This window comes from Panthera leo, chromosome C2 (assembly GCF_018350215.1).
Source record: "Panthera leo isolate Ple1 chromosome C2, P.leo_Ple1_pat1.1, whole genome shotgun sequence".
In the NCBI taxonomy this organism is placed as follows: Eukaryota; Metazoa; Chordata; class Mammalia; order Carnivora; family Felidae; genus Panthera; species Panthera leo.
In genome coordinates, this window is record NC_056687.1 from 122,603,076 (window position 1) to 122,625,708 (window position 22,633).

General features: G+C 47.7%; 1 protein-coding gene and 1 long non-coding RNA gene across 5 annotated transcripts in view; one reads left to right on the forward strand and one right to left on the reverse strand.

Moving 5' to 3' along the window:
- CLSTN2 (calsyntenin 2) overlaps positions 1-22,633 on the reverse strand; it is a 398,548-nt gene that overhangs the window by 99,736 nt on the left and 276,179 nt on the right. For both annotated transcript variants that reach the window (XM_042954752.1, XM_042954751.1), the window contains one exon: positions 6,381-6,566. In XM_042954752.1, the coding sequence (XP_042810686.1) occupies positions 6,381-6,566 (186 nt within the window). The remainder of the gene's footprint in view (positions 1-6,380; positions 6,567-22,633) is intronic.
- Positions 9,205-12,304, forward strand: LOC122229533. 3 transcript variants are annotated; one of them, XR_006207025.1, is made up of 5 exons: positions 9,205-9,577; positions 10,411-10,544; positions 11,376-11,625; positions 11,728-11,771; positions 12,072-12,304. It is a non-coding gene; the product is annotated as an uncharacterized LOC122229533 (long non-coding RNA). The 3 variants fall into 3 exon arrangements; XR_006207026.1 differs by having other exon boundaries at positions 11,480-11,625; XR_006207027.1 differs by having other exon boundaries at positions 11,564-11,625.

Here is a 22,633-nt window from a genome sequence, read left to right on the forward strand (position 1 = left end):
CCTCTCTCTCTCTCCTTTCCTCAAGGGATCTCAGGGAAAGCTGTGGGTAAACAGGACGCGTCACTTGCAAAGATGGTGCCGCATCATCTGGAATCAGGGTGTATTTAAGGAGCTCTTTGGGAATCCTCTGTGAAGGTCCCTGGGACCCACCCGGCTGCTTAGAGTCCACACTGTTTCGGTGCACGGCAGTTGCAGGTTAAGCGTGGGGGACTTGGAACCAGAGTTGAGGTGTGAGTCAAGGTCCCTGAGCCCTAGAATGGGGAAGCCTCTCTGAGCCAGCAATTAGATAAAGATGTATGAATGAGATAGATTTCAGGACACACTGTGCTGTGAAAGCAAAAATGGAGCCCAGGGGCCCTGAACTTCTTAATTGCAGGGTTTGCATTCTGCTCTGGATGACTTTGGTGAGGGCAGAATGTTCTTAGCACCTCAAGCTGGGCCTGTGGCAATGGTAATTGACATGGAGCCTCAGGTCATGCCTCCTCGGGGTCTGCCACAGGGCAAGAATAAGTGGAGGGTCTCAGGGTTGAGGAATCATTGTAATCAAAGACACAGGCCTCATTCTGGGGCACGTGGGTGGCTCAGTCAGTTCACTGTCAGACTCTTGATTTTGGTTCAGGTCATGATCTCATGGTTCATGGGTTTGAGTCCCACATCAGGCTCTGTGCTGGCAGTGTAGAGCCTGCTTGGGATTCTCTCTCTCCCTCCCTCTCTCTCTCTCTCTCTCTCTCTGTCCCTCCCCCACTCATTCTCTCTCAAAATAAATCAACGTTTTTTTTTTTTTTTAAAGATGCAGGCCTCATTCTGTGGCGTGCTCTTCCAATTGCAATATCAACTCCATACTATTTCAATAAATATTCATGTAATGTCTAGGTTACGCCAGGCACTATGACGAGAAGCCAGGAATGAACCAAACAGAAGTTGGCCCTACCTTTTGGGACCCAGTAGAAGATCTTTTACCATTGGTGGGTAGAACAGGTCAGTGGCAGAGTCTCAGGGGAGGACAGGGAGGCCCTCTTGACAAATGCTATACTAGGACTGTGTGGTGGTCGAATGCACCCTGTTCCCAACATGCTTCTCTGCCCCACTGATGTCACAGAGCCATGTGACCTGTTCTGACCAACAACGTGTGAGTGCAAGTGATGTGTCCTCTCAGGGCAGAAGCCTTAAGAGACAGTTCATGGCTCTCCGCGTCTTTTCCGTGCGCCATGAGATCAACAGTGCTCTAGATAAAGGCTACCTGTTGTTAGCCTAGATCCTGGTGGGAGGCCATGTGGAAGAGAGCCACAGTCAACCCAAGAAGGACATGTGGTAGAGATGATAAACAAACCTTTGTTATAAAATAATAATATGCCAATAATAAACACCAATAAAATAACAATAGCCAATATGATTTTAGAGTCACTGGTGGCTGGTGTATAACCTGTGATCCTGATTATCCACGTAAGTGACCGACATCAGAGCCTACGATTCCCAGTTCTTCTTCCGGAGGCCTTCGACACGGACATGTTGGGAGGACTTTCTGATGTCCTTTCAGGAGCTCACATGCTGTTGTCCCTACTCAGAGTGTCATTCCACCTTTGGAATCCCAGACAAGAAGGGTTCCTGCAAGACCTTGCCATTGGGAACTTGGATCTCCAGGTGAAGCAAACTGGGCCCTGGAAGAGGGGCGGTCAGCCAGGCTCCTGAAGCAGGGCCATAGAGACTCAGTTGCTGACCAGCTTGTGCAAGGTCACTACAGGTAAAATCCTTATACCCAATGTGGGAGGGCTGCTGTAAGACAGCTGTTTAAATGATGTCAAAGAAATCAGCATATCCATGGAGAAGCTCCCCACTATCATCTATGAGTCAGCCCTTTGCCCTTTAATCTGATTTCCAGTAGGTGTGTACCAATTTTCCTTTAAGCAGTAGGCCCACTGCTGCTCTCTGAGAATGGAAGTACTGGCTACATCTAGGGTTCTGACACTCACCCCCTAGAAGCTCAGCCTTTTAAAGGCATCTTGGAGAAACTGACAATAGCTTCCTGTAGCTGGGCTATTCTTGGGGTACAAAAGCCTCTGACCATGATTATGAATGAGAACATCTCTGTTAAGCTTCATGATATAGAAGATGATCTTAACTTTTTCTTTTCCAAGAAAATGTTTTTTAATGTTTATTTCTGGAGGAGAGAGAGAGTGTGAATGGGGGAGGGGCGAGAAAGAGGGAGACACAGAATCCGAAGCAGGTTCCAGGCTCTGAGTTGTTAGCACAGAGCCCGACGTGGGGCTTAAACTCATAAGCTGTGAGATCATGACATGAGCCTAAGTCGGATGTTTACCGACTGAGCCACCCAGGAGCCTCTTAACTTTTTTTTTTTTTTTAACATGTCTTCCCCAGAAGACTGAATTGTTAAGCGGTCTTATTAACTTCTACATAACCTCAAGAGTTGCAGCATTTGGACACTCAACAAATATTTGTTAAATTAAAACACGAATGAAGGAATGAAAGAATGAATGAACAAATCAGCTATGAAAATCTCCTGGGCTCTCAAATGAATAAGCCCTGAGAACAACTTAATGTCTGGTGATCTGAAGTGCTCTGACAGATCACCACTTGATTTAATAGGATGCTCTCATCCTGTGGCCTTTCCTGCAACAGAGCCTCTCCTCAAAGTTCTTGACTCGAGAGACAAAGCAGCTGACCCAGGTGACATATGTGGAGGTGTGGGCCAGCTGCCAGGAGCCTCGTGATCCTGAGGAGGACTAGCCTTTGGCCTCCGGGCTAGGAAAGGCATGTGCATCACAGACCGCTTTTCTATTTCCTGTAATATGTACTGACTTAGGGGCAGCGCCGTGGGCCTTTCCTGGGGCTGATGTTAATGTCAAATTTAATTTGGTCAAGAGGTCTTCCTAAGGGCTTCATGGGGCATCTCATACTCAAGGCAGTCCTGTGACACTTCACTTCTGGAAAGTCTGGTATTGAGATGACAGAGCCCTTCATCTTGATCTCTGAATTCAGAGCAAGTGATAAGCAGTTTGCCCAACTTCGTCAAGAAGCCTGGCTTTATGTAAAGCAAGGCTAGTGGGGGATCATCTTAAGCTATGTTCTACAAGCTGCAGGGGACACCTTTGTTTTTACTGCACCTGTCAGATACTTGCTGACAATTGGCTTTGAGCTAGCTACTGTCAGATTTCCCCTTGACCAGGATTCTACCACAGCTCCTAATGGAGCCAGCATCACAAGTGGAGGAGGCAGGTGGGCAATGACCAGACCTGCAAGATGCCCCTCCATGGAGACACCCCTGCCGGAACTCGAAGGGACCCAGGAAGCACCCCTAGGACAGCCTCCCTGGTGTACAGTGGGCAGGAGAATATTGACTGAAGGGAAAGGTTTGGGACGACGAAGCGGGGAGAGATTCTAGTGGGAAGAAAAATGAGCTAAGATTTAGGGATGAGAGCCAGCTAGGCACGGGGTCAGAGGAGGTGTCCTGGCCAAGAAGAGGTGCAACATCAGGAAGAAACTGGCTCTGACGATGGATCTGCTGGGTGGAGGCCGGGCCGCAGGAGCGTCCAGACTCAGGCTAGCATTGGGCACCCACATCTGGATGTTCCACAGGCACCTGACCTCAGAGTCCCCCTAAATCTACTCTTGCCTGGATTCCTGGTTCTGGCTGGTGGCACCCTTGTCCACTTAGAGGCTTATGCTAGAGTCATCTTAATTTCTTCTTTCTCACTGACAGCTGATCAATCATTGGTTAGCTTGCTGATTTTGCCTCCTAAAGCTGTCTTAAATGCATCCCTACTGCCACTCCCCTGGTTAGGAACTCATTATCTCTTGCTTAGACCATGGCAATAACATCCTAATTGGTCTCCCTGTTTCCATCCAAAACCAATAAAGATTTGGAAGATGAAAAATGCATGACTGCTGAGGCTGAAAGTATCATGGCTGCTCCTTAGTTGGGAGAGCCTGCAAACAACTTGTCTACCATCCGCTGAAAACACACGGAAGCTTGTCCCAAGAACCTAAGATGCCCACAGGAGCAGGAATGATAATCCAGACTCTGTTTTATATGTGACTCAGTCTGCATTTCCCTTGCAGTTGGGAAAGAGCATGGGGTCCGATGAGCTGCCTTCTCCAAAGCTGACTCTAGCAGCAGATGCGCATCTGGGTTTCACTCATTTGCTTCTGCCTTTTTTTCCAGAGCTCTCCCTCCATGGAATTCAAGATTCAGACTCCTAACATGGAGGCAAGAGTGTCCCTACCCATCCTATTACTCGGACAGAGTCCCCATAGAGCAGTGGGCGGCACTACCGGTGAGGTCACCAGAAAGACACCCAGACTCCCCCCCACCCCGCTCCCCCAATAAAGGGTTGCTCCTGGAACCAGGTAAGCTCACATCTTGGGGGAAACCTGCTCTCCTCATTGAATGAACGTGCCTCCTGCAAGGCGAGGCTGGCAGCCCGGAAGGAATAAGCTGTGTTAACAACCAGATGCAATTTTGCTCTAAACTTTCTTCCCTGAGAAAATCCTTCTTGCTCTCCCCAGCAACATTCAAAATCAAATCACAAGTGCGTGCCCTTGGGCCCATCTGATCTTTAACAACCTGATTCCATCATCTCCTTCTAACCTGGAGGGGTTTAGGAAATGACTGTAACCCACTGTGGCACGGGTCGAGTTGACTTATAATCCAGGTGCATGGGGAGCGAAAGGGCATATTCATTCAGAGTAAGATGTCTGAGATGGCTTCTCTGCACATGGGCTGGAGGCAGTTTGCTGAATACTGTGGGCCCCTTCCATCCATTTTTGCAGGAGCTGTCTGGAATATTGAAGTTGTGATGTTCTCCCCAGCCTACTGCATTGTTCTGGAGAAGCCCCATTCCCGCAGGCCTTCCTGACAGCCTGGTGACATGATAAATGGGACATAGCCTAAAGAGGGTCCATTCCACATTCACTTCTAAAATTTGCACCTGGTTCTTTGGGCAAGAGCAGGGTGGGTGAAGACGTGTGTGTGTATGTGTGTGTGTGTGTGTGTGTGTGTGTGTGTGTGTGCATGAGTGCATGTGTGTGTGTGTGCACAGCAATGTTGAGGGAGGGAAACTGTCCCAGCAATAGTAGTGGAGGGGTCACCAGGAGTGGATGGCAGCCTGCACTGTATCCAGGAGGGTCCTTTTCCTTTTGTGGAGATATAGTTACCCCAAATATAGGTCTAGTCTAAGAGCAAGCTCTTTTCTAAGCTCCCCACAGCACAGCTGGGGAATCAAATGGGAGTTCCTGAATATTCTTGGTGAGAACATGAGACAAACAAAATATATGTCGCCCACCTCACCCCAAGGCCCATCAACACATCAATGGTCTGGTTTACCAAGCACATGGGACCATTCCCACTGTACTGAGCACTCCACAGGCTGACTGAAGAGATTTACATTCTAGCTCCCAAGGCCTGGCCTGTCTCCTCAGATATTGAGCTAAGCAGCCTTTATTCAGGTAGAACTACCTCCAAATTCTGTCTCTGTCACCTTCTAACTGGGATCGTGAGCAAGCCATTTTTCCTCTCTGGGCCTCAACTTTCCCATCCTTAGAACTGGATGAATAACAGCCTCCTCGCACTGAAGATGAGAGAATTAAATCAAGCGATGCATGTGAAGAGCCTAACAGGTGCACAAAGTCGCTGCTCGGTAAAGTGGTTTCCTTGTGCAGCACCTTCATCAGTCTCGCTTCCTTGCTCTTGGCAGCTTGTTTCCTGTGGCTTCGCCTCACAGAGGCAGTGGGTCCTTTCTGTCACACCGGGACACCTTCACCTGGGCCACCTCCGCCCCCACGCCAGCTCTTCTTCTCTGGTGTGGGCGGCCAGGATGGCTTTATTGGCATGCCACCTAAGCTGTCACATAGGTCCCATGCTTGGCCTGGGTCCCTGGCTTGGTTTAATGCTTTGCTGTTGCAGCCTTAAAATTCTTACGAGTTTCTGAACAAGAGCCCCACATTCTCACTTAGCCTGGGCTCTGCAAATTATGAGGTGGTCCCTTGGGAGAGGAAACCGACTGCTCCCTGAGTGATAAGACACCACCCTTCACCCTGGCCCCTGATCAGGTGCCTCTTTCAAATCAACACAGTGGAACAGAGCCCGTGTTTCTTCAGGCTCCACGATAAGTTGTGTTAAGTGCATTGTGTCATTAATTGCTGATGAAGAGAGGAGGCTTTGTCCCATGCCTTGCCCACAGCCACACAGTTGGTAAATGGTGGGACCTGGTCAGGTGTGCCCGGTGCCCAGACCTGTGCCATCTGAACCCCTAATCATAGTAAGTAAACTTAATAATCATCCAGGAGGTATACATGCCGATGCGGTTGGCAGGGGCTAATTCTTTCATAATATAAGATATGCTTTGTATATCATTTTTACCCACCACACAACTTCTGAAGGGATCTCTCAGAGTAGGTCTCCCGGTCGCAGCCCTTGCCGATGTAATTGGTCTGTAGCTCCGTGGTGATCTGGATGGAGGACACGGCCCCGTCGCACGTCTCCAGGTGGATGCTGGGGAAAAGCGGCACGCTCCCTGAGCCAGGCTGATACTCAATCCTCTTGGTCCAGTCTGAATAAATGAGGAAAACATTAAAGGCAATCAGGTACGGCCAGTTCTGATGGAACACGTGTCTTTGAAAATGTGAATTTGTTCCAATGCAATTGACATCTTAGGGAATGACTTGAGGATAATGGGAATTTCACATTTGCCTAGGCAAAATCTCCTACTGGAGAAACACTAGGCGAATGCAGAAAACGGCAGCCAGCTGAGCTGAGCCAGGTAGGGATGCACAAAACACGCCCGTGGACACACCTCCAGCACCTCTCGGTGCCGCAGCCCACTATGCGTTATAAGCCACATCCACCTGCACCGGCAGTTGCAACTTTCCATCCCATCCAGAGAGCCCTGCGTCCGCCCCGCCACAGTACTGCCCCAACTGCCACCCTCCCCCGTCCTCTCTACATACAAACACCAGGTCTTTTCAAGGGGAAGTGCCGTGCTTATTGTAGTACTTATATATTTCTGAACCCTTTAACGTGTGTAAAACGGTGCTAATATTTTTTTCTTTGTGCCCTTCTTATCTGTCACTGATGACATTTTTGGGTGTTATGCCCCTCGCTCCCTGTTCCCCATTTTGTCTAGCGGGGTGCTTTTTAGGAACGCGTATGTCTTGTCACAAAATATGAGAGCACAGTAGTTCAGGATTACTTGGGGTCATGAGGTGGGGAGCGAGGATTCTTTCCCAAGCATTCAGGACCGTGGCTCACTTAAGGAGGGCTGATGGTCTTATGACTTCTTTTTAGAGGAAAAATAATTTGGAGGTGATCAAGTGTTGGAGGGGAACAAAACCACGATCAAAATGGCACGACACGAAATAGAGCAATCAACGAAAATAAACACCAAGAGAGAGTGTATACATGAATTGATCGGAACAGCAAAAGCAGCAATTGAAAGTCAGAGCAGATTCCAGGCAACGCTCACACTGACCGGCAACAGTTCTTGCTGACGACGGCAGGCATACCACGCTCGGTGAGGACACATGTCTGAGAGGTCTGTTTGACCCTAAGCCAGACGTGTGGGTAGAATCAAGGAATGTGACCTATGGATACTATTAGTTTATGAATCTCAAATGTTTGTCACACAGAACCTTGCTAGAAGGTATCCTTTTGCTGAAGCAGAAATAAAAAGCTATGAAATTGCCTGCGCTCACCTGTGAGAAACTGAGAAAGCCTGGCATGAATGGGTCAGTGTTCTTCACAAGTGCCCAGTGGGCCACTGGCTGCCATCTTTAGCAATTCCAGGGGAGGGGCCAGATGCCTTTGTTCACTGAGCACGCGTTTGTTCAGGGTTTCCATGTCCTAGGCTCTGTTTGGAGCATCAGGGATGTAGCAGTGAAGGAGTCAGGAAAGGTCCCTGCCTTGTGGAGCTGGGGTGTGGGGTGAGGGGTGAGGGTTGGGGGGAGGGCTGTGCTATTCTATCTGAGAGGGTGAGTGTTATAAAAGGAAAAGTCGTGACAGAGAGAGACTCTTTAGATGGAGAGAATTCTGGTTTGAGCTGAGGTCTGAATGTCAAGGATGAACGTATGTGGGAAGACTCAGACAAGCAGGTCAGAAGCAGATGCCCCAGTGATCTTGGTTTGACTCTGCCTGGTCAGGAAGTTCTTGGGCAGGTTAATGAAGGTCTCCAAGCCTCAGGCACCTCATCAATAAAATAGGACACAATCATTGCACGGATCTCAAGTGTGGACGTGGAGTGAGGACTGAGGGCTTCAAGTGTGCATGGCATGCAGGAAAGGAAGGAGATGTTCAGTCCAAGGGGACAGGTGTCCCCTGCATTCCATTCCAGATAACCATGGAATCTGAGTTTAGGTCTGATTTTCTCAGAGTGTGCCATGAGCAGAGACTGCACACAGGGTTGTGAGGCTGGTCACCTGGAACTTACCACGGGAGGATATTTGGATAGGGACTTCATGTGAAACAGAATGTACCTGATTGCATGCTTTTCCTCAGAGCCCCCAGGAACTGTGTCTGGCCTAGCCCATCACCTCCTGGACGATGAGATCATGGAGCTGCTCTGAGCCATGCTCCAGAGGCCCCAAGTTCAATTAAGATGAGCCACTGGAGGACAGGAAGTCCTGTCAGATGCATCTGAAGGTCATAGAGCTGTCAGAAGCAGTCCACACCTGACAAGCCTTGAGTCTTAGGTACAATGTTTCACGCGTCTGTGCAGTTGATCATGCTGTTTTTTCTATAGAGAGCTCCCTTTCTATCCCTTTCTGTTTTGTTAACTCCATGCAACCTTTCTGACTTTCTCTAGTCTGGGTAGATACACTCCTCTGTGCTCCACAACACCCTCAGCCTTCGACACAGCATTAGACTCCAAGCTTCATGGTTCCTCCGAGTCCCCCTCACGCTCCATGCCCGGTGCCTGGCACAGAGTAGATGCTCACTCGATGTTGGTAGAAAGTGTGAATGAATCTTGTAGAATTCAGTTGTGTGCTTGCCTCCCCCAGCACCTGGATGCTCCTTAAAGGCAGGGATTGCTATGTTTATTTTTGATGACTCTACATCGAGGTCACAGGGCAGGGTGGACCTGGGGAGCCTCAGATACCTAGCCGTGACTGCTGCCGTGGCAGCCTTTCTTGAGCCACAGAAAGAACTTGTGGCCTATCTGCCCTGTCGCCGGTACCGCCCCTGGTTGGCCCCAACCTCAGTCCTACAGAACCACCTAGCCTGACAGCAGCCCATAACATGTTCATTTTTTGTTTGTTTGTTTTCGTTTTGTTCTCAGGCAGGAAGCTGGTCCAGAACTGATGATGGAAGAGTCTCCCTCCTGATAACAAGAAATGGCATCAAGGAGGAGGAGGCCTTTTTCCCTTCCCTGCCTCACCTCTCCTTCCCTGGATCCTCCCTTTCTTTAGAGATGCAGTAGAAAGATGGAGAAAATGGTTTTGTGTAGCAGGCCTTGGTGTGAGCCTCAGGGACCAGTTTTTGAGGTTCTGCTACTTCTGCTGGTAGAAGCTCCTCCCACATTGCCTCCTTCTGGAAGTCTCTTCATTGGAGAAGCCCAAGCCATCCATGGTATTGATTCCCTTTACTCTGGGGGTGCTGCAGCTATCTAGATATTTTGGTGATTATCTTTGATGAGACATTCTACCTCAGGTCCTTTTTAGAAGGAATGAAAATAAAGAAGCAAATAAATATTGAAGGGAAGGTGAGTGGAGGCACAGGCTGAGTAGAGGGTTCATTCCTCTCCCCATCCCCTGGCAGGGGTGAAATTTCCTCTTTGGGAAGAAATCATGTACGAAAGACAGTTGGGAACATCACATCTGCAGCTGCTTTGGTGACCTCATGAGGCTTGCTTTTGAGGGTTTACGAGGAGCAGGCAAATTTGCAACCATATAATAAAAGAAATCGATGAAGCTTTCTGAGCATAGTGTCCTTGAGAGAGTGGGCAGCTCGCACAAACATCTTTCATTTTCCAAGAAGGAATTTGGGATGGGGAATGAGAGAGCAAAAGGCAAATCATCAAATTCAGCCTCTGTCACATGAAATGTCTATTCATCCTCATTTCCCGGAGGTCGGATAGCAAGATGGTTAAGACTATGACCTCTAAATTCAGTGTGCCTGAGTTCAAACCCCAGCCTTACTCCTTCCTGCAAAATGTTTACCTTCTCTGAGCCTCAGCTTCCTCTTATGTGAAAGTGGTGCCTACTACCCAGGATTTGGGAGGGACTAAATGCAGACTCGTTTTAGCACCAAACACAAGGGTTATGTTCAATAGATACATTATTGTTAAATTATCATTTATTCAATAGCACTTATTGCAGGAACTAAAAGGACATACAATTATTAAGCACCTACAAGGTGCTAAGCACTTCTACATCTATTCTTTTGTTTGGTTCTCCCAACAGCCCAGTGATTATTAACTTAATTGTGCAGATGAGAAAGCCATGGTTGACAGCTGGTATGACTTGCCCAAGGCCATGCAGCTCTTTCGCAGCAGCTCAGCCATGATTCTGAGGATTTGCCAGGATGGAGAGCAAGTGTAATTTTTACAGATTCATTTTTGAATGTTTGATTTATACTGATAGATAGATAAAGACATAGACATAGATATAGATATACAGATATAGACAGATCTATCTATATAATGTATATTGTATATATTATATATACATATATATTTTATATATTATATATAATACATATTTTATATATATTATATATACATATATTATATATAATACATACATATTATATATATGTATTATATATAATATATATAATATATAACATGTATGATATATATCACATATATGTGATATATATATTACATATATGTGATATATATATCATATATATGTAATATATATATATACTCAGACTCCTGAGTTTCCACTGCCTCACCTGCAGATTCAAGTTAGTTACTCCTCATGGGCTTGTTATGAGCATTGAAGGCTAAGGGCCCAACACAGTTGAAGTCCTTAGCCTTACTTAAATTGTGAGTTGAAGACTCACAATAGGAAAGTGTCACACCCTGCTTTACAAGCTTCCCACACTTCTCTGAGCTGTCCTGCTCGGAAATAAAGTCTTTCCAGTTTGTAAAGGACCTGGAGACTGGTTTATGAACTGTGGTTCAATTTTTTTCTTAAGTGAAGAGAAAGGAAGCAGACTATCTCCTGTTTTGATAAATCAGGATCAATTACCTCATAAGTATTCCTGGAAAAGCTAACAATAGAATGCCTTTAGGAATTAAACTCCTTCCTCCTGGATTAAGGATTTAGAAACATAATGATTTTATTATAATTCCTGCTAAATTTGGGGAACACATGTTTCTTATCAGGAGAATAGTAACCACTTGGGACTCTCATATTAGATGCCTAGAGGTGGAAAAAAGCAAATCTGAGACTGCTGGACAGTACAGGCGTTGGGGGTTCTTGTAATCCAAGACATTCAGAATTGTTCCCCTTCTGGGCTCAGAAGTGACACCGAAGGATGAAAAGGAAAGACACAGGTCTGTCAAAACACGCTTCTCTCCTTAACTGTGTTCTCGTGGGCCTGCAGCTCTTTGTGGCCTCAGCTGAAGACGCATCAGGTTTTCTAGAAAATTGCTGGATTCATACAAGGTGAGTTGCTGGATGTGGGGGTGCTGGAGCGTGGGAGGGCAGGAAGGGGTGGCCCCCTGCACAGGATTGTTCAGGCAGCTGACATTTTCACATTCTCTGCAGGCGTTGGCCATCTGGTGTCTTTGAGGACTTTCTCCAGGAGACAGGTAACTTTGAGTTGGGCACCGAGGGACTTCCTTTCCTACTGGGAGAAGCTAGGGAGGTACTTTTGCTCAGCAGCAAGCACCTTTATCCCCAGGACCACCCAGTACATCTGAATTGGGGGTGGGTTAGGAAGTAGAGGGGCTGGCAAAGTAAGTAGAGGTCAGATGATGAGGGTAAGCAGTTTGGGTTTCACCTTAAAGCTAGTGAAGAGCCTTAAATGGGTGTTTAGTAAGGACATAAAGAATCCAGATTCTGCTTTGAAAACATTTGGCAGCTGGATTATGTCTGGTGTTCATTTTCAGAGCATTAGAACACTCCTGATTGCCACCTCTTAATCCATGCAGAGGGCCACCCTCTGACAGGGTCACACAATGAGGAATTAACTTCAATTCAGTTAGATTCAATTTAATTAAATTCAAGATTGTTAACCCTGCAGCTGGACAGACTCAGGTTTGAACCCTGGCTCTGCCACTTCTTGGCTGTGTAGCCTTGAATAAATCACTGAACCTCTCTGAGTCTCATTTTGCATCTGTAGAATGAAGATAACCCCCCGGAAAGTTGCTTTGTGGAATTGGGGGAAAGGTATGAAAAGCAGCAGGCACAGAGAGCTACTGTTATTACTACTACTATCATTCTTGGATCATTCTTACCATTTTTCAGTTGTCAGGTCTTTACTGAGCACCTACTGTGTGCCAGGCAGAGCCCTAGACATGGGAGGCTGAGAAGTAGGACTCATAGCCCCTAACTGGATGGATCACAGTGAAGGCAGCAGCCACAGATAGCAGCCAGATTCTAGGCAGACAGAGGAACAAAGAGCAGGCCCCAGGGAACAGAGAAGAAGTAAATTACGCTGAGTAGTAGAGAGATCAATGGAGCCTCCCTGGAGGAAGTGACCTGGGCATTTGTTTTAATATAGATTTTATTTATTTAAGTAAGGTAAGGCGAACAGATCAGGATGCTGTTCCATTGAACAGATCGTTTGTTACACTCACAGATCCCAAGGAGTGGGGCTATGCCAAGTCACTGAGGGCATGGGGAGAAGCAATGCGGTCAGTCGGGAGGCAGAGGAGGGGAAAACTGTGGGCATGGGCCTTTATTGTGGTTTCCAAGGGAAGGAATGGGCAAAGCATGGTAACCAGGTTTAAGAATGCCAAAAATGCAGTCTTATAAAGCGGGTGGCTCAGTGGGTTAAGCGTCTGACTTCGGCTCAGGTCATGATCTCACGGTTCGTGGGTTCGAGCCCTGCGTCAGGCTCTGTGTTGAAGCTCAGAGTCTGGAGGCTGCTTGTGATTCTGTGTCTCCCTCTCTCTCTGCTCCTCCCCCACTCATGCTCTGTCTCTCTCTCTCAAAAATAAAAAAAATTAAAAAAAAAAAAGACTGCCCAAAATTCTAGTTTGTGTAATTTCAGCAGCTTCTGGTATACAGGGGCTGTCCTTTGTTGTCTGCTACTGGCCCTGGGGTGGTTAGGGCAGATAGATGGTGATAGATGGTGGCACAGGGTATGAGAGCCCAATAAAGAGGGTGATTGGGGGAGTATGGGTTCTGGATTGGTTGGTCTGCATTTGAAAAGCAAAAGGGTAAGTTGTTTCCTATATCTAGGAATTGGCTAGCCCTGATGGGGAGTCCCTCCAGGGTCAGCAGGACCCCAGTTATCAAAACATCAGAATATAGACAATAAAGGCATGGTTAATGCAGAACTGCAGAAGGAGGGGGAATGCCAGAAAGCAGAATAGAATCCCAGGATGTCTCCACCATGGCCTTGGGGCTTCTCAAGGCCAAAGGAGGCTATTTGGATGGAAGGAGGCTATTTAGATGGTACCCACCACCCCAATCTACAGCTCAGCAGCCTAGCCATGACTCAAAAAGTGTCAGACCTGTGTAAGTCATGGGGTGTCCTCCAGGGGGCGTAGTGTCACATGGGCCAGAACTTTGGGGCCCACTGAGTGCTGAGCCGGTAGGGATCTTCTGTAGAGTAGGTAATACTGAGAACAAACTGAGGGTTGTTGGGGGGTGGGGGAGAGGGGAAAGTGGGTGATGGGCACTGAGGAGGGCACCTGTTGGGATGAGCACTGGGTGTTGTATGGAAACCAATTTGACAATAAATTATATGTATAAAAAAACGGGAAAAAATGAAAAAAAAGTTAAAAAATGAAAAAAAAAAAAAAGATTCTTCCAAGGCCTTTGTAAAATGGTAACAAAAGCTGACTTCTGAGACTCACCTTCTCTCCCCTCTCCCCACATGGCTCCTGGGGGTGAGTTCTTCTGTGCCCTCGCCTGGCTTTGGGTAGGGCTGTGATGACACTTAGACAACAGAGTGTGAGACCCTCCTCTGTTAACCAGCTATTGCACGCTGGGCCAGATACTCTGCCTCAATTTCCTCAAGTAAAATGAGGGGAGATTACAACCACATCTCCTGGGGATGTCGTGAAGATTAAGTGAGACAATACAGGTGGGAGACTCAGGACTTGTGCCAGGCCCACCTGACTCCAAAGCCAAACCCCAGAAAGAATTCCTTGCTTTTCTGAATTCTTTTTCTTGTTACATTTCCTGAACTGCTGCTATAGGTCTGTAACTATGGGGAGGGACATTCAGCTGGAAGGAGACAGGAGGAGGTGAGGAATCAGTGAGGTGGGACATCCAATCCTGGCTCTAAGACTAGCTTCGTGCTAAGAAGGGCCTTGTGCTTGCTTTATTTTTTAATTCTTTTAGGTTTATTTATTTATTTAGAAAGAGAAACAGAGAGTGAGCAGGGGAGGGACACAGAAAGAGGGGGAGAGTGAATCCCAAACAGGCTCAGCACTGCCAGCCCGAAGCCTGATGTGGGGCTTGAACTCATGAACTGTGAGATCATGACCTGAGCCAAAACCAAGAGTTGGACGCTTAACCGACTGAGCTACCCAGGCACCCCGCCTTGTACTTGCTTTAATGCTCTGTTGTCCCTGTCTTGAAATTCTAAATAATTTTCACACAAGAGGCCCTCCATTTTTATTTTCATCTGGGACCCACAAATTATGTAACTGGTCCTGCCTTTCAGCTAAATAGCCTTGGGCATGTTCCTTAACCTTTCAGAGCCTCAGTTTCTTCATCTGCAGAATGGGGATTGTTGTTATCCACCCTAAAAGGAGGAACCCGGGCCTTGGGGTCAGACCTAAGTGTGAATCCTGGGTCTCCCACTTGGTACCACATACGGTGGGCCGGTCATCTCCCTCTCTGCCTGAGCAGGCAGACACTGGTTATATGCTCACCTAAAGCAGAGCTCTTGATAGGGTTTGTGTCAGATAATAAATGCAAACCACTGGGGCGCCTGGGTGGCTCAGTCGGTTAAGCGTCCAATTTCAGCTCAGGTCCCGATCTCGTAGTCCGTGAGTTCGAGCCCCGCGTCGGGCTCTGGGCCGATGGCCCAGAGCCTGGAACCTGCTTCCGATTCTGTGTCTCCCTCTCTCTCTGCCCCTCCCCCGTTCATGCTCTGTCTCTCTCTCTCTGTCTCAAAAATAAATAAACGTTAAAAATAAATTTTTTTTAAAAAATAAATGCAAACCACTTAGCCCTGTGCCCGACATAGAACAGGCCCCTACACAATTTAACAGGCATTAAATTACGTGGCTTTCTCTTCTCCAATTAAAAACAATTACACAGGCACAATTTACAAAGAAACAAAAACACAAACTCTCTGAACTCAATTACAAATATAAGGAATCCTCTCTCTTCCTTTATTACTGACCCCTTTCCATTTACTATATTTTACTTTCACAAAGTCAGATCATTTTATTACCTTTTAATTCTTACTAAAAAGAGATATCTTAATTAACTATAAAAGAGAACACGGGAGGGGAAAAACACCGCTGTGCCCACCCATATCCCGGGTTAAGCCTCAAGGCTTTGCCTCTGCCTGGGTGTTCAATTCCTGCCCTTCCTGTGGCTGGTCCTCCTCTGCCTCCAGGCTTCAACTCACTCATGACTTTGTAGGGCCTTCTCTGCCTCACCTTGATGACCAGCAACCCGCTTCCACATAATCCCTGCCTGTCCTCCCCTCTGGAGAATTATTTACTTATTTGTTTCTGGCCCATTCCTGCTCTGGAGCATAACCTATACATCACTGCAGTGCCTGGCCCATAACAGGTGCTCAGTAATGAGTGATTAGGTATATGGAAACCAACACACGCATACACACACACACACACACACACACACACACACACACACACACTTCGATTTCCCTGTCAGAGGTGAGGAAGGCAATCCTATGGATTCAGGGAACCCTTGTTGCTGACCATGTAAGACTGCACACCTTGCCTGTCTATCATCCACCCAGCCCCCAGCCAGCCCCCAAATGACAGACTGCCAGTCATTAAAGTGGAAAAATTCGAGATGTGGCTGCTGTGTGTATGTGTGTCTCCATATGTGTGCAGGCACACACCCCAGCCTGAATGTGAGTGTCTGAGGGCAAGTGTATATAATGATGAAAGTGCATTGACATATGGCTCCAGCTCTGGAAAACTTCATATATTTTCAACCCTTTTAATACCTCCCTCACCCTTGCGACATCACGATAAATGCCAAATGAAATAGAAATTTGTCCTCAAATTGTGTCCTGCCTATGAAGTTCTCTCTGGTTTCCTGATGGCAGAGGGGTTTTAATTTTGTCTCAAATTCACACTGTGACTCGTTGGCCTGAGAAAACCCTCACATCTCCACCAGGGTGATCTCAGAGTCATGTACATAAACACTTTCAGGCCTTACTCTGGGAACACCTGGCAAACTGTAGACAGCTTTCTGCCCAACAGCTTCTGGCTGCAGCCAGCAGCTTCTATCATACCCTCTTCCCAGCCTGTCAGTGTCAACCAGGAGAAACCATGCCATTAGGCAAGGACCATGGAGGGAGGCTTGCTGAGCAGACTAAATTGGAAAGATGATCCAAACCATTTTAGATTTTGTGGAGGGTGAGGGCAAGGCCATGTTGCCAGAACAATGCTACTGTGGTCTGCAGACTGGTATGGTCCCTGAACTGCTTGTTATGTCTGTCATGACGTCAGTAGAGAAATCAGCAGTAAGCATTTAGAAACTTTTCTAGCAATTTGGCAGAGGAAGTTTATGTTTGTTGAATCTAATAAAAATAAAATTTGGGTTTAGACTTTGAATGTCTTCGCTGTTTATTTCATTTCCCCAGAAATTTGTTTCTATTATATTTTTATAAAGTTCTGGTCCACAAGTGATTGGGGAAAAAAAAAAAACCCTGGTTCTTCACCGCAGATGATTTAAGAAGCATGCTTCTAGATTATACCCTATTTTAACAGTTTCCTAAAACTTACTTCCAAAGGCTTTATATCTAGAAGGAAGTACTTCAGAGCATTGTAACATTTTACCCTCGACATGCAAAGGGCCATTAAGGCTTCCTGCTTCTGAATTTTAGATGGCTACCAAGATCAAGGTCTCTCCACTCTAGTTTAAGGCCATCATGTCTTCTCACCAGGACCAATCACTATGACAATTTCCTATCTCACTCTCTTTGTCTTTCTAATCTACACTGGTCACTGCTGCCTAACTGCAATACAAGCAGTTCCTCTTCTAGGAAGTCCTCCATGATGCCCCAGGCTGGACCACATTCTCTCCTCCCCAATTCACAGAGTTTGCAATGCACATCATCTATGTGGGATTCACACTGTGTTCCCCAAATTATCGTCTGTAGACAGGCGCAAGATCAGGGCTAGCCTCAGAAGAATCACCAGAAACAACTTCTGAAGACACTAATACCTGGGTCCCACCTTAGGAGATTCCAGTGGAAGGTTTTGAGGACAAGGGTCTGGAATCTGTCATTTTAACCATCCCCCTAAGTGACTGGGTTGCACAGACAGACTTGGAAGCCACTAGCCCAAACAATATGGGCAAAGAACTCCTGTTCCTCCTCCCACTGCATTCATGCCCCAACAGCCAGCAAGGGGCTGAGAAAGGATTTCTGCCCCCGACGCAGGACGCCCAAAGGGAGACCTGTCTACTGCCTGGAACCTGACCCAGTAGGGTAGGACAACATACCAAATGAGTTCAGAACAAGCTGTCTTTTCTTTCTCTACCTTCTGCAGGGCAAAGCACAGGTTCTAGTCCCAGAAGAACCACGAATGTGGGACCCAGGGCTCTCAGTGGGGAGAAAGCCACTTCTGGTTGTGCACATTGGATGATTACTCCTGACCATGCCCTCCTCCCAGTGATTTGGGACTTAGCCATGCAAGTGGCTTTGACCAGGAGAATAAACTAGTCATTTATTTCTGTAATTGTTTTTTGTCTGCAACTCTCTATCCCCCGCTACGCCATCAGAAGTTCCGCGAGAGCAGGGTCTATATCTGTTTAGTTTTAAAATCTCCAGTACCTGGTACACTTCCTGGACCACGGTAGCCTCTCACTGAATATTTGGGAAATGGACTGGCAAGGATGTTTCGTGAAAGGCACCTGTCTTTCTGGGGCTCAGGGAATTCCTTTGGCCATCCTGCTTTGGTCAGACTTTCTCCTTGACGCATTCCTTGTGGATTCTCCTGCTTGCTCCAGCCTCTGTGAACTGAAGAGGCTCGGATCCACTCTGTGTGTGCCGCTTCTCCCGGGCCCCCAGATCTGCACACAGGCTTTGGGCTCTCCTCTGCTCCCATGCCTGGTGCAAGCCCCTGGACACCGCGCCCCAGTGCAGCTAGCCCCTGGCCAGCCACGTGTTGTGAGGGGACCCATTCTCTTCTGTGTGGCTCTCTGATGCCAGTGCCAGTGCCTCTGTTCCCCAAAAGGCCTCTGAGCTTGCTAGTATTGGGCACCACCTCTTTAAAGCTGTGTGGTCCCCCTTCGCCCTGGCTCCAAGCTCCCTGGGGGTGTTGGGGAGCAGCCGGTGCTGCCATTGAAGTGAACCCTGTGGTGTTCAGCAACCAGGACTCCCACCCAAAGCTTGGCTGCTACTTTCTTCCCAACTCCTTCGTCTCCAAAGATTCTCAACTCACATGCCTCTCAACTCCCAAACAGAAACACAGCAGGCAGAATTGATGCTAGAAAGGTGTAGAAACCAAGCAATTCAAGAGCAGCTTTTCTGAAGCATAATTCTCCCAAGGGGAAAATCATTAACTCAACCAACCAGGGTACTTTCTCTTGGATTTATAGAAACTCTTCTCTCTTATGTCCAATAAACATGAGCATTTTCCAGGCAATTTTCTTATCTTGGGACAAATGTATTATTGGTGCAAGATGGAGTAGCTATTCTTCAAGAATCTTTAGTTTTATGGCTTTGAAAAGCTTCTGCAGTGCAGGATTATAGTTTTGTTCATGCACACATTTTCAGCCTTTTTGTAAAGATGTCCTCTGTATACTTTTCCTGCTCCGGCGATATAGATCTCCTTAATCTACAGATCACTTGTACACGGTCGCAAAACTTTTTTATTTTTTAAATAAAAAGACTGTGACTCTGGGTGATATTACAGTCCCGGAGGACTTTTCATTTCACCGAACGGCATTCTAAAATTGGAACCGAATTATCGTCTCTTCAGAAAATACAGTACACATCTGCAGAGTTGGTCACACACACCGGAAGCCCAGGAGTGCGTGTGCGTGAAGGTGGGGAGGGCTGTCACTCATGCTACTGCGGGGCCGCACAGGCCATCACAAATGATTGGACTGGTGCTTGGCAAAACATATCTCAGGCCAGGAAATGCCCATGTACTTGGGCCCAGGTGACATACTCCCGAGAAAGCGATTCAAAACGCAAAGACTTTTGCACAGAGAGCTTTACTGGTGCACAAAAAAGGAAAATGGAGCCAAGCCAAAGTCAATCACACTGCACCCTATCTAACTGTAAGGACACAGACAAGCACGTCTGACCTTCTGTGAAGGAATATTATGCAGCTGCGGAGGGGGTGGTGAGGCTTTATGATGCACGACAGGGCATAAGGCCTAAAGTAAGTGCAGCTCGTAAGCACCAAGCTGTCCTGGGGATACTCCTCCCTGCCCCTTCCACTACTGCCTCTTTCCCCACACCCTCAGTGCACCTGGAGACCTGCACTGACGCCTCAGGTCTCAGCCTCTTGTCACCTTCCCTGGGAAGCCTTTCTAAAGGGTTGGGCACCCCTGCTCTCTGCTTTCCTAGCCCCTGGGTCCCCTGGCGACTGCTCTGACTTCCCTGTATGGGAATGATCTCTTCCTGACCTGTCCACCTGCTTGCCCTCACCCCACTGCTCCAGCTCACAGTCCCTAGGGGCTCACCATCCGCCTGGCACAGAGTTGACCCTGAGTGGAGTTCCATGAGTGGAGTGGAAGTTTTGAGAGCTTCTCTGTTGTGCCAGGACCATGGCTGGCCCTCTGCATGGTTATAGAGGGTCAACGCTCCCAAACCCTGTAATGACATCTGAAGGGACATGATATGCTCAACAATGTGACTCCAGGGCCCCACCTGGCAGACCAGGGAAGACTCATAACTACATGTGGCCACTCTATCTACCAAGTACCATGGGAAGTGGATGAGGGGAGAAGAGGACACTGTTCCTGCCCACTTTAGAGGTGAGGACAAGTGTGGCAAGGAGAGGTAGGCAGCTTACCATAGTTCACATTTAGCACTAGAACCCAAGTGTCTGGCTGGCACGCAGGTGGTGACACTGGTGCCCGGGCTGGCTAGGTCTGTCCTCCCACTCAGGGATGCAGGGAGCTGGAAGAAAACCACCATTCAATGGTCTTTGTGCTGGGCTTCTCACAAAGCCCAGTCCACCTGGCATCCATGTGAGGAAGGGAGTCATAGGAGGGGCATTTCACTGATGAGAGAGCTGAGGCTAAGATGTCAAAAGACCTGCCGAAGGTCACACGGTCAGAAAATGATGCCAAGAGGCTGGCCCGACTCCTAAACCCACTATAGTAGCTTCTCTTTCTTCTCTTCCTTCATCCTCCTCACTGGTACCATGGACCCATTCCTGTGGCCGGCCACAGGTCTACCTCATGACAACCCTCTGAGACAGGTACAAGAGCCTCATTTTGCAGACGCCACATCTGAAGGTTCAGAGAGGTTACATGGCTCCCCTAATGGCCCTGAGCTGAGGGCATGGTAGAGCCTGGATTTGAACTCTGCTCTTTCTGGCTTCACAGCCATCCCTCTGAAGCCCCGCCCTCTGATGACTCCCTGCAGGGAGCAATTCTAGCAGGCTGCAAAAACTTAAAAGAACTATCAGTGGAAGAGGCTGATCGCGTGTGGTTCCAGGCCAGACCCGTGTCTACAAAGAGATGGGGTAGAGCATATGGGTTCTAAGTCAGAAAACCCAATACCATCCACTGTTCTCCCTCTCAGCATCTGTGTGTCCTTGGGTAAGCCCCATATCCTCGGTAGTCCGGTCCCCAAGGAGTCATCTAAGAAGGCTGAGAGGTGGCCTCACTACTCTGGATGCAGGCAGGTCCCAGAGGTGGGCTCGTGTGGCAAGAGTGATACCTCCCCTACACCATTCCACAAGCCACAGTCCTCGCTCAAGGCTGCCCCGATGTCCAATTACACATTTTTCCCACAACATGAGGGAAGGATTCTAACTACAAAATTTTTCTCAAAATAGCCTTCAATGGTCTCAAAAGGTGGTCAGCATTCTCCTTTGCTTGGAGACACATTGTAGATGAGAAGACAGGAGATCTGTGTCTACAGACAGATGGGACTGAGATTGATGTAGGTCCTAGATATAACTAGTTAAGGCCAGTGTCTTAACCTCAATGTTCTCATCTGCCAAAAGGGAAAAAAACAGCTTTCAGGGTATATACTGAGGAGTAAATGGGACAGTACACACATCCCTGTTAGACAGGGTTTGGCAAAGATTAAATGCTTACTCACTGGTGACCGTTACGCTCATTGAACTCTGTTTGGGACAAATGCGGTCTGCCTGCACCCCCTCCCCACCAGGGCTGAGACGATTAGACCCAGAAACTTCCCAAGCCCATTTCCACTCATGTTCACATGGAGGCACAGGGGAGCCAGGTAAAAACAGGCTCGAGCAGACGAGCTTCCCCAGCAGGTCTTTAAGCACATTAAGACGCCACCGAGTAGGTAAATCAGCATCGTGTACAGAAGCCATTTGTTGCACCATAATGATCGGCTGTGTCAGTGATGTCAAAACAGGTCGTTATTCACGGAGGAGTGCCCCTGGAGGCCCTCTGCCAGGAGCTCGGATGCTCTCCTGGCAGATCTGAGCGGACCCAAGGTGCAGCTGCCCCGAGGTCACTCTGCCGGAGTCAGTGGAATTGGGCTTCAGTGATGGCTTTTCCAATTATTTGGGAAGAAAATGCTCCATTGTAACTTAAAAAAAAAAAACAGCATAAAGGGAACTAAAAGAGCTGCTGTTCACTGAGTCCCCATGTGTGTGGTTAAGAGCACAGTGTTCCACAGGCAGGCTTGCTTCTGGCCCTCAGGAGAAGGCATTATTGTCCGTTTCTATGTAGGCAAGCTGAACCAGGCAGGAGTGACTTTCCTGAGGATGCAGCATGGGTTAGAGCTGAGGAGGGACTGAGGCCTATGTGCCCAGCCCCCCAGACTGTGCTTTTTCCACACACCCCACCCCACTGTCTCCCTTTGGTCCAATCTAAAGCTCTAAAATCAAGACTGCAAAGCTCAAGACACACAGCCTTACTCAATTCTATAAATTTCCGTGTGTGTGTGTGTGTGTGTGTGTGTGTGTGTGTGTGTGCGTGCACACACAGGCACATGTATCCACTTATATGATGGTACCTATCTTACCAATTTTAGTCATAACATTATTTGCATGGTAATCTAAGTTTTATAAAGCACTTCCAAACATAGGACCTCTTTGGGCCTCCTTACAATCCTGCCAGATGATTAGGCCAAGGGTTATGATTCTCCATTAACAGCTGAGGAAACCCAGGC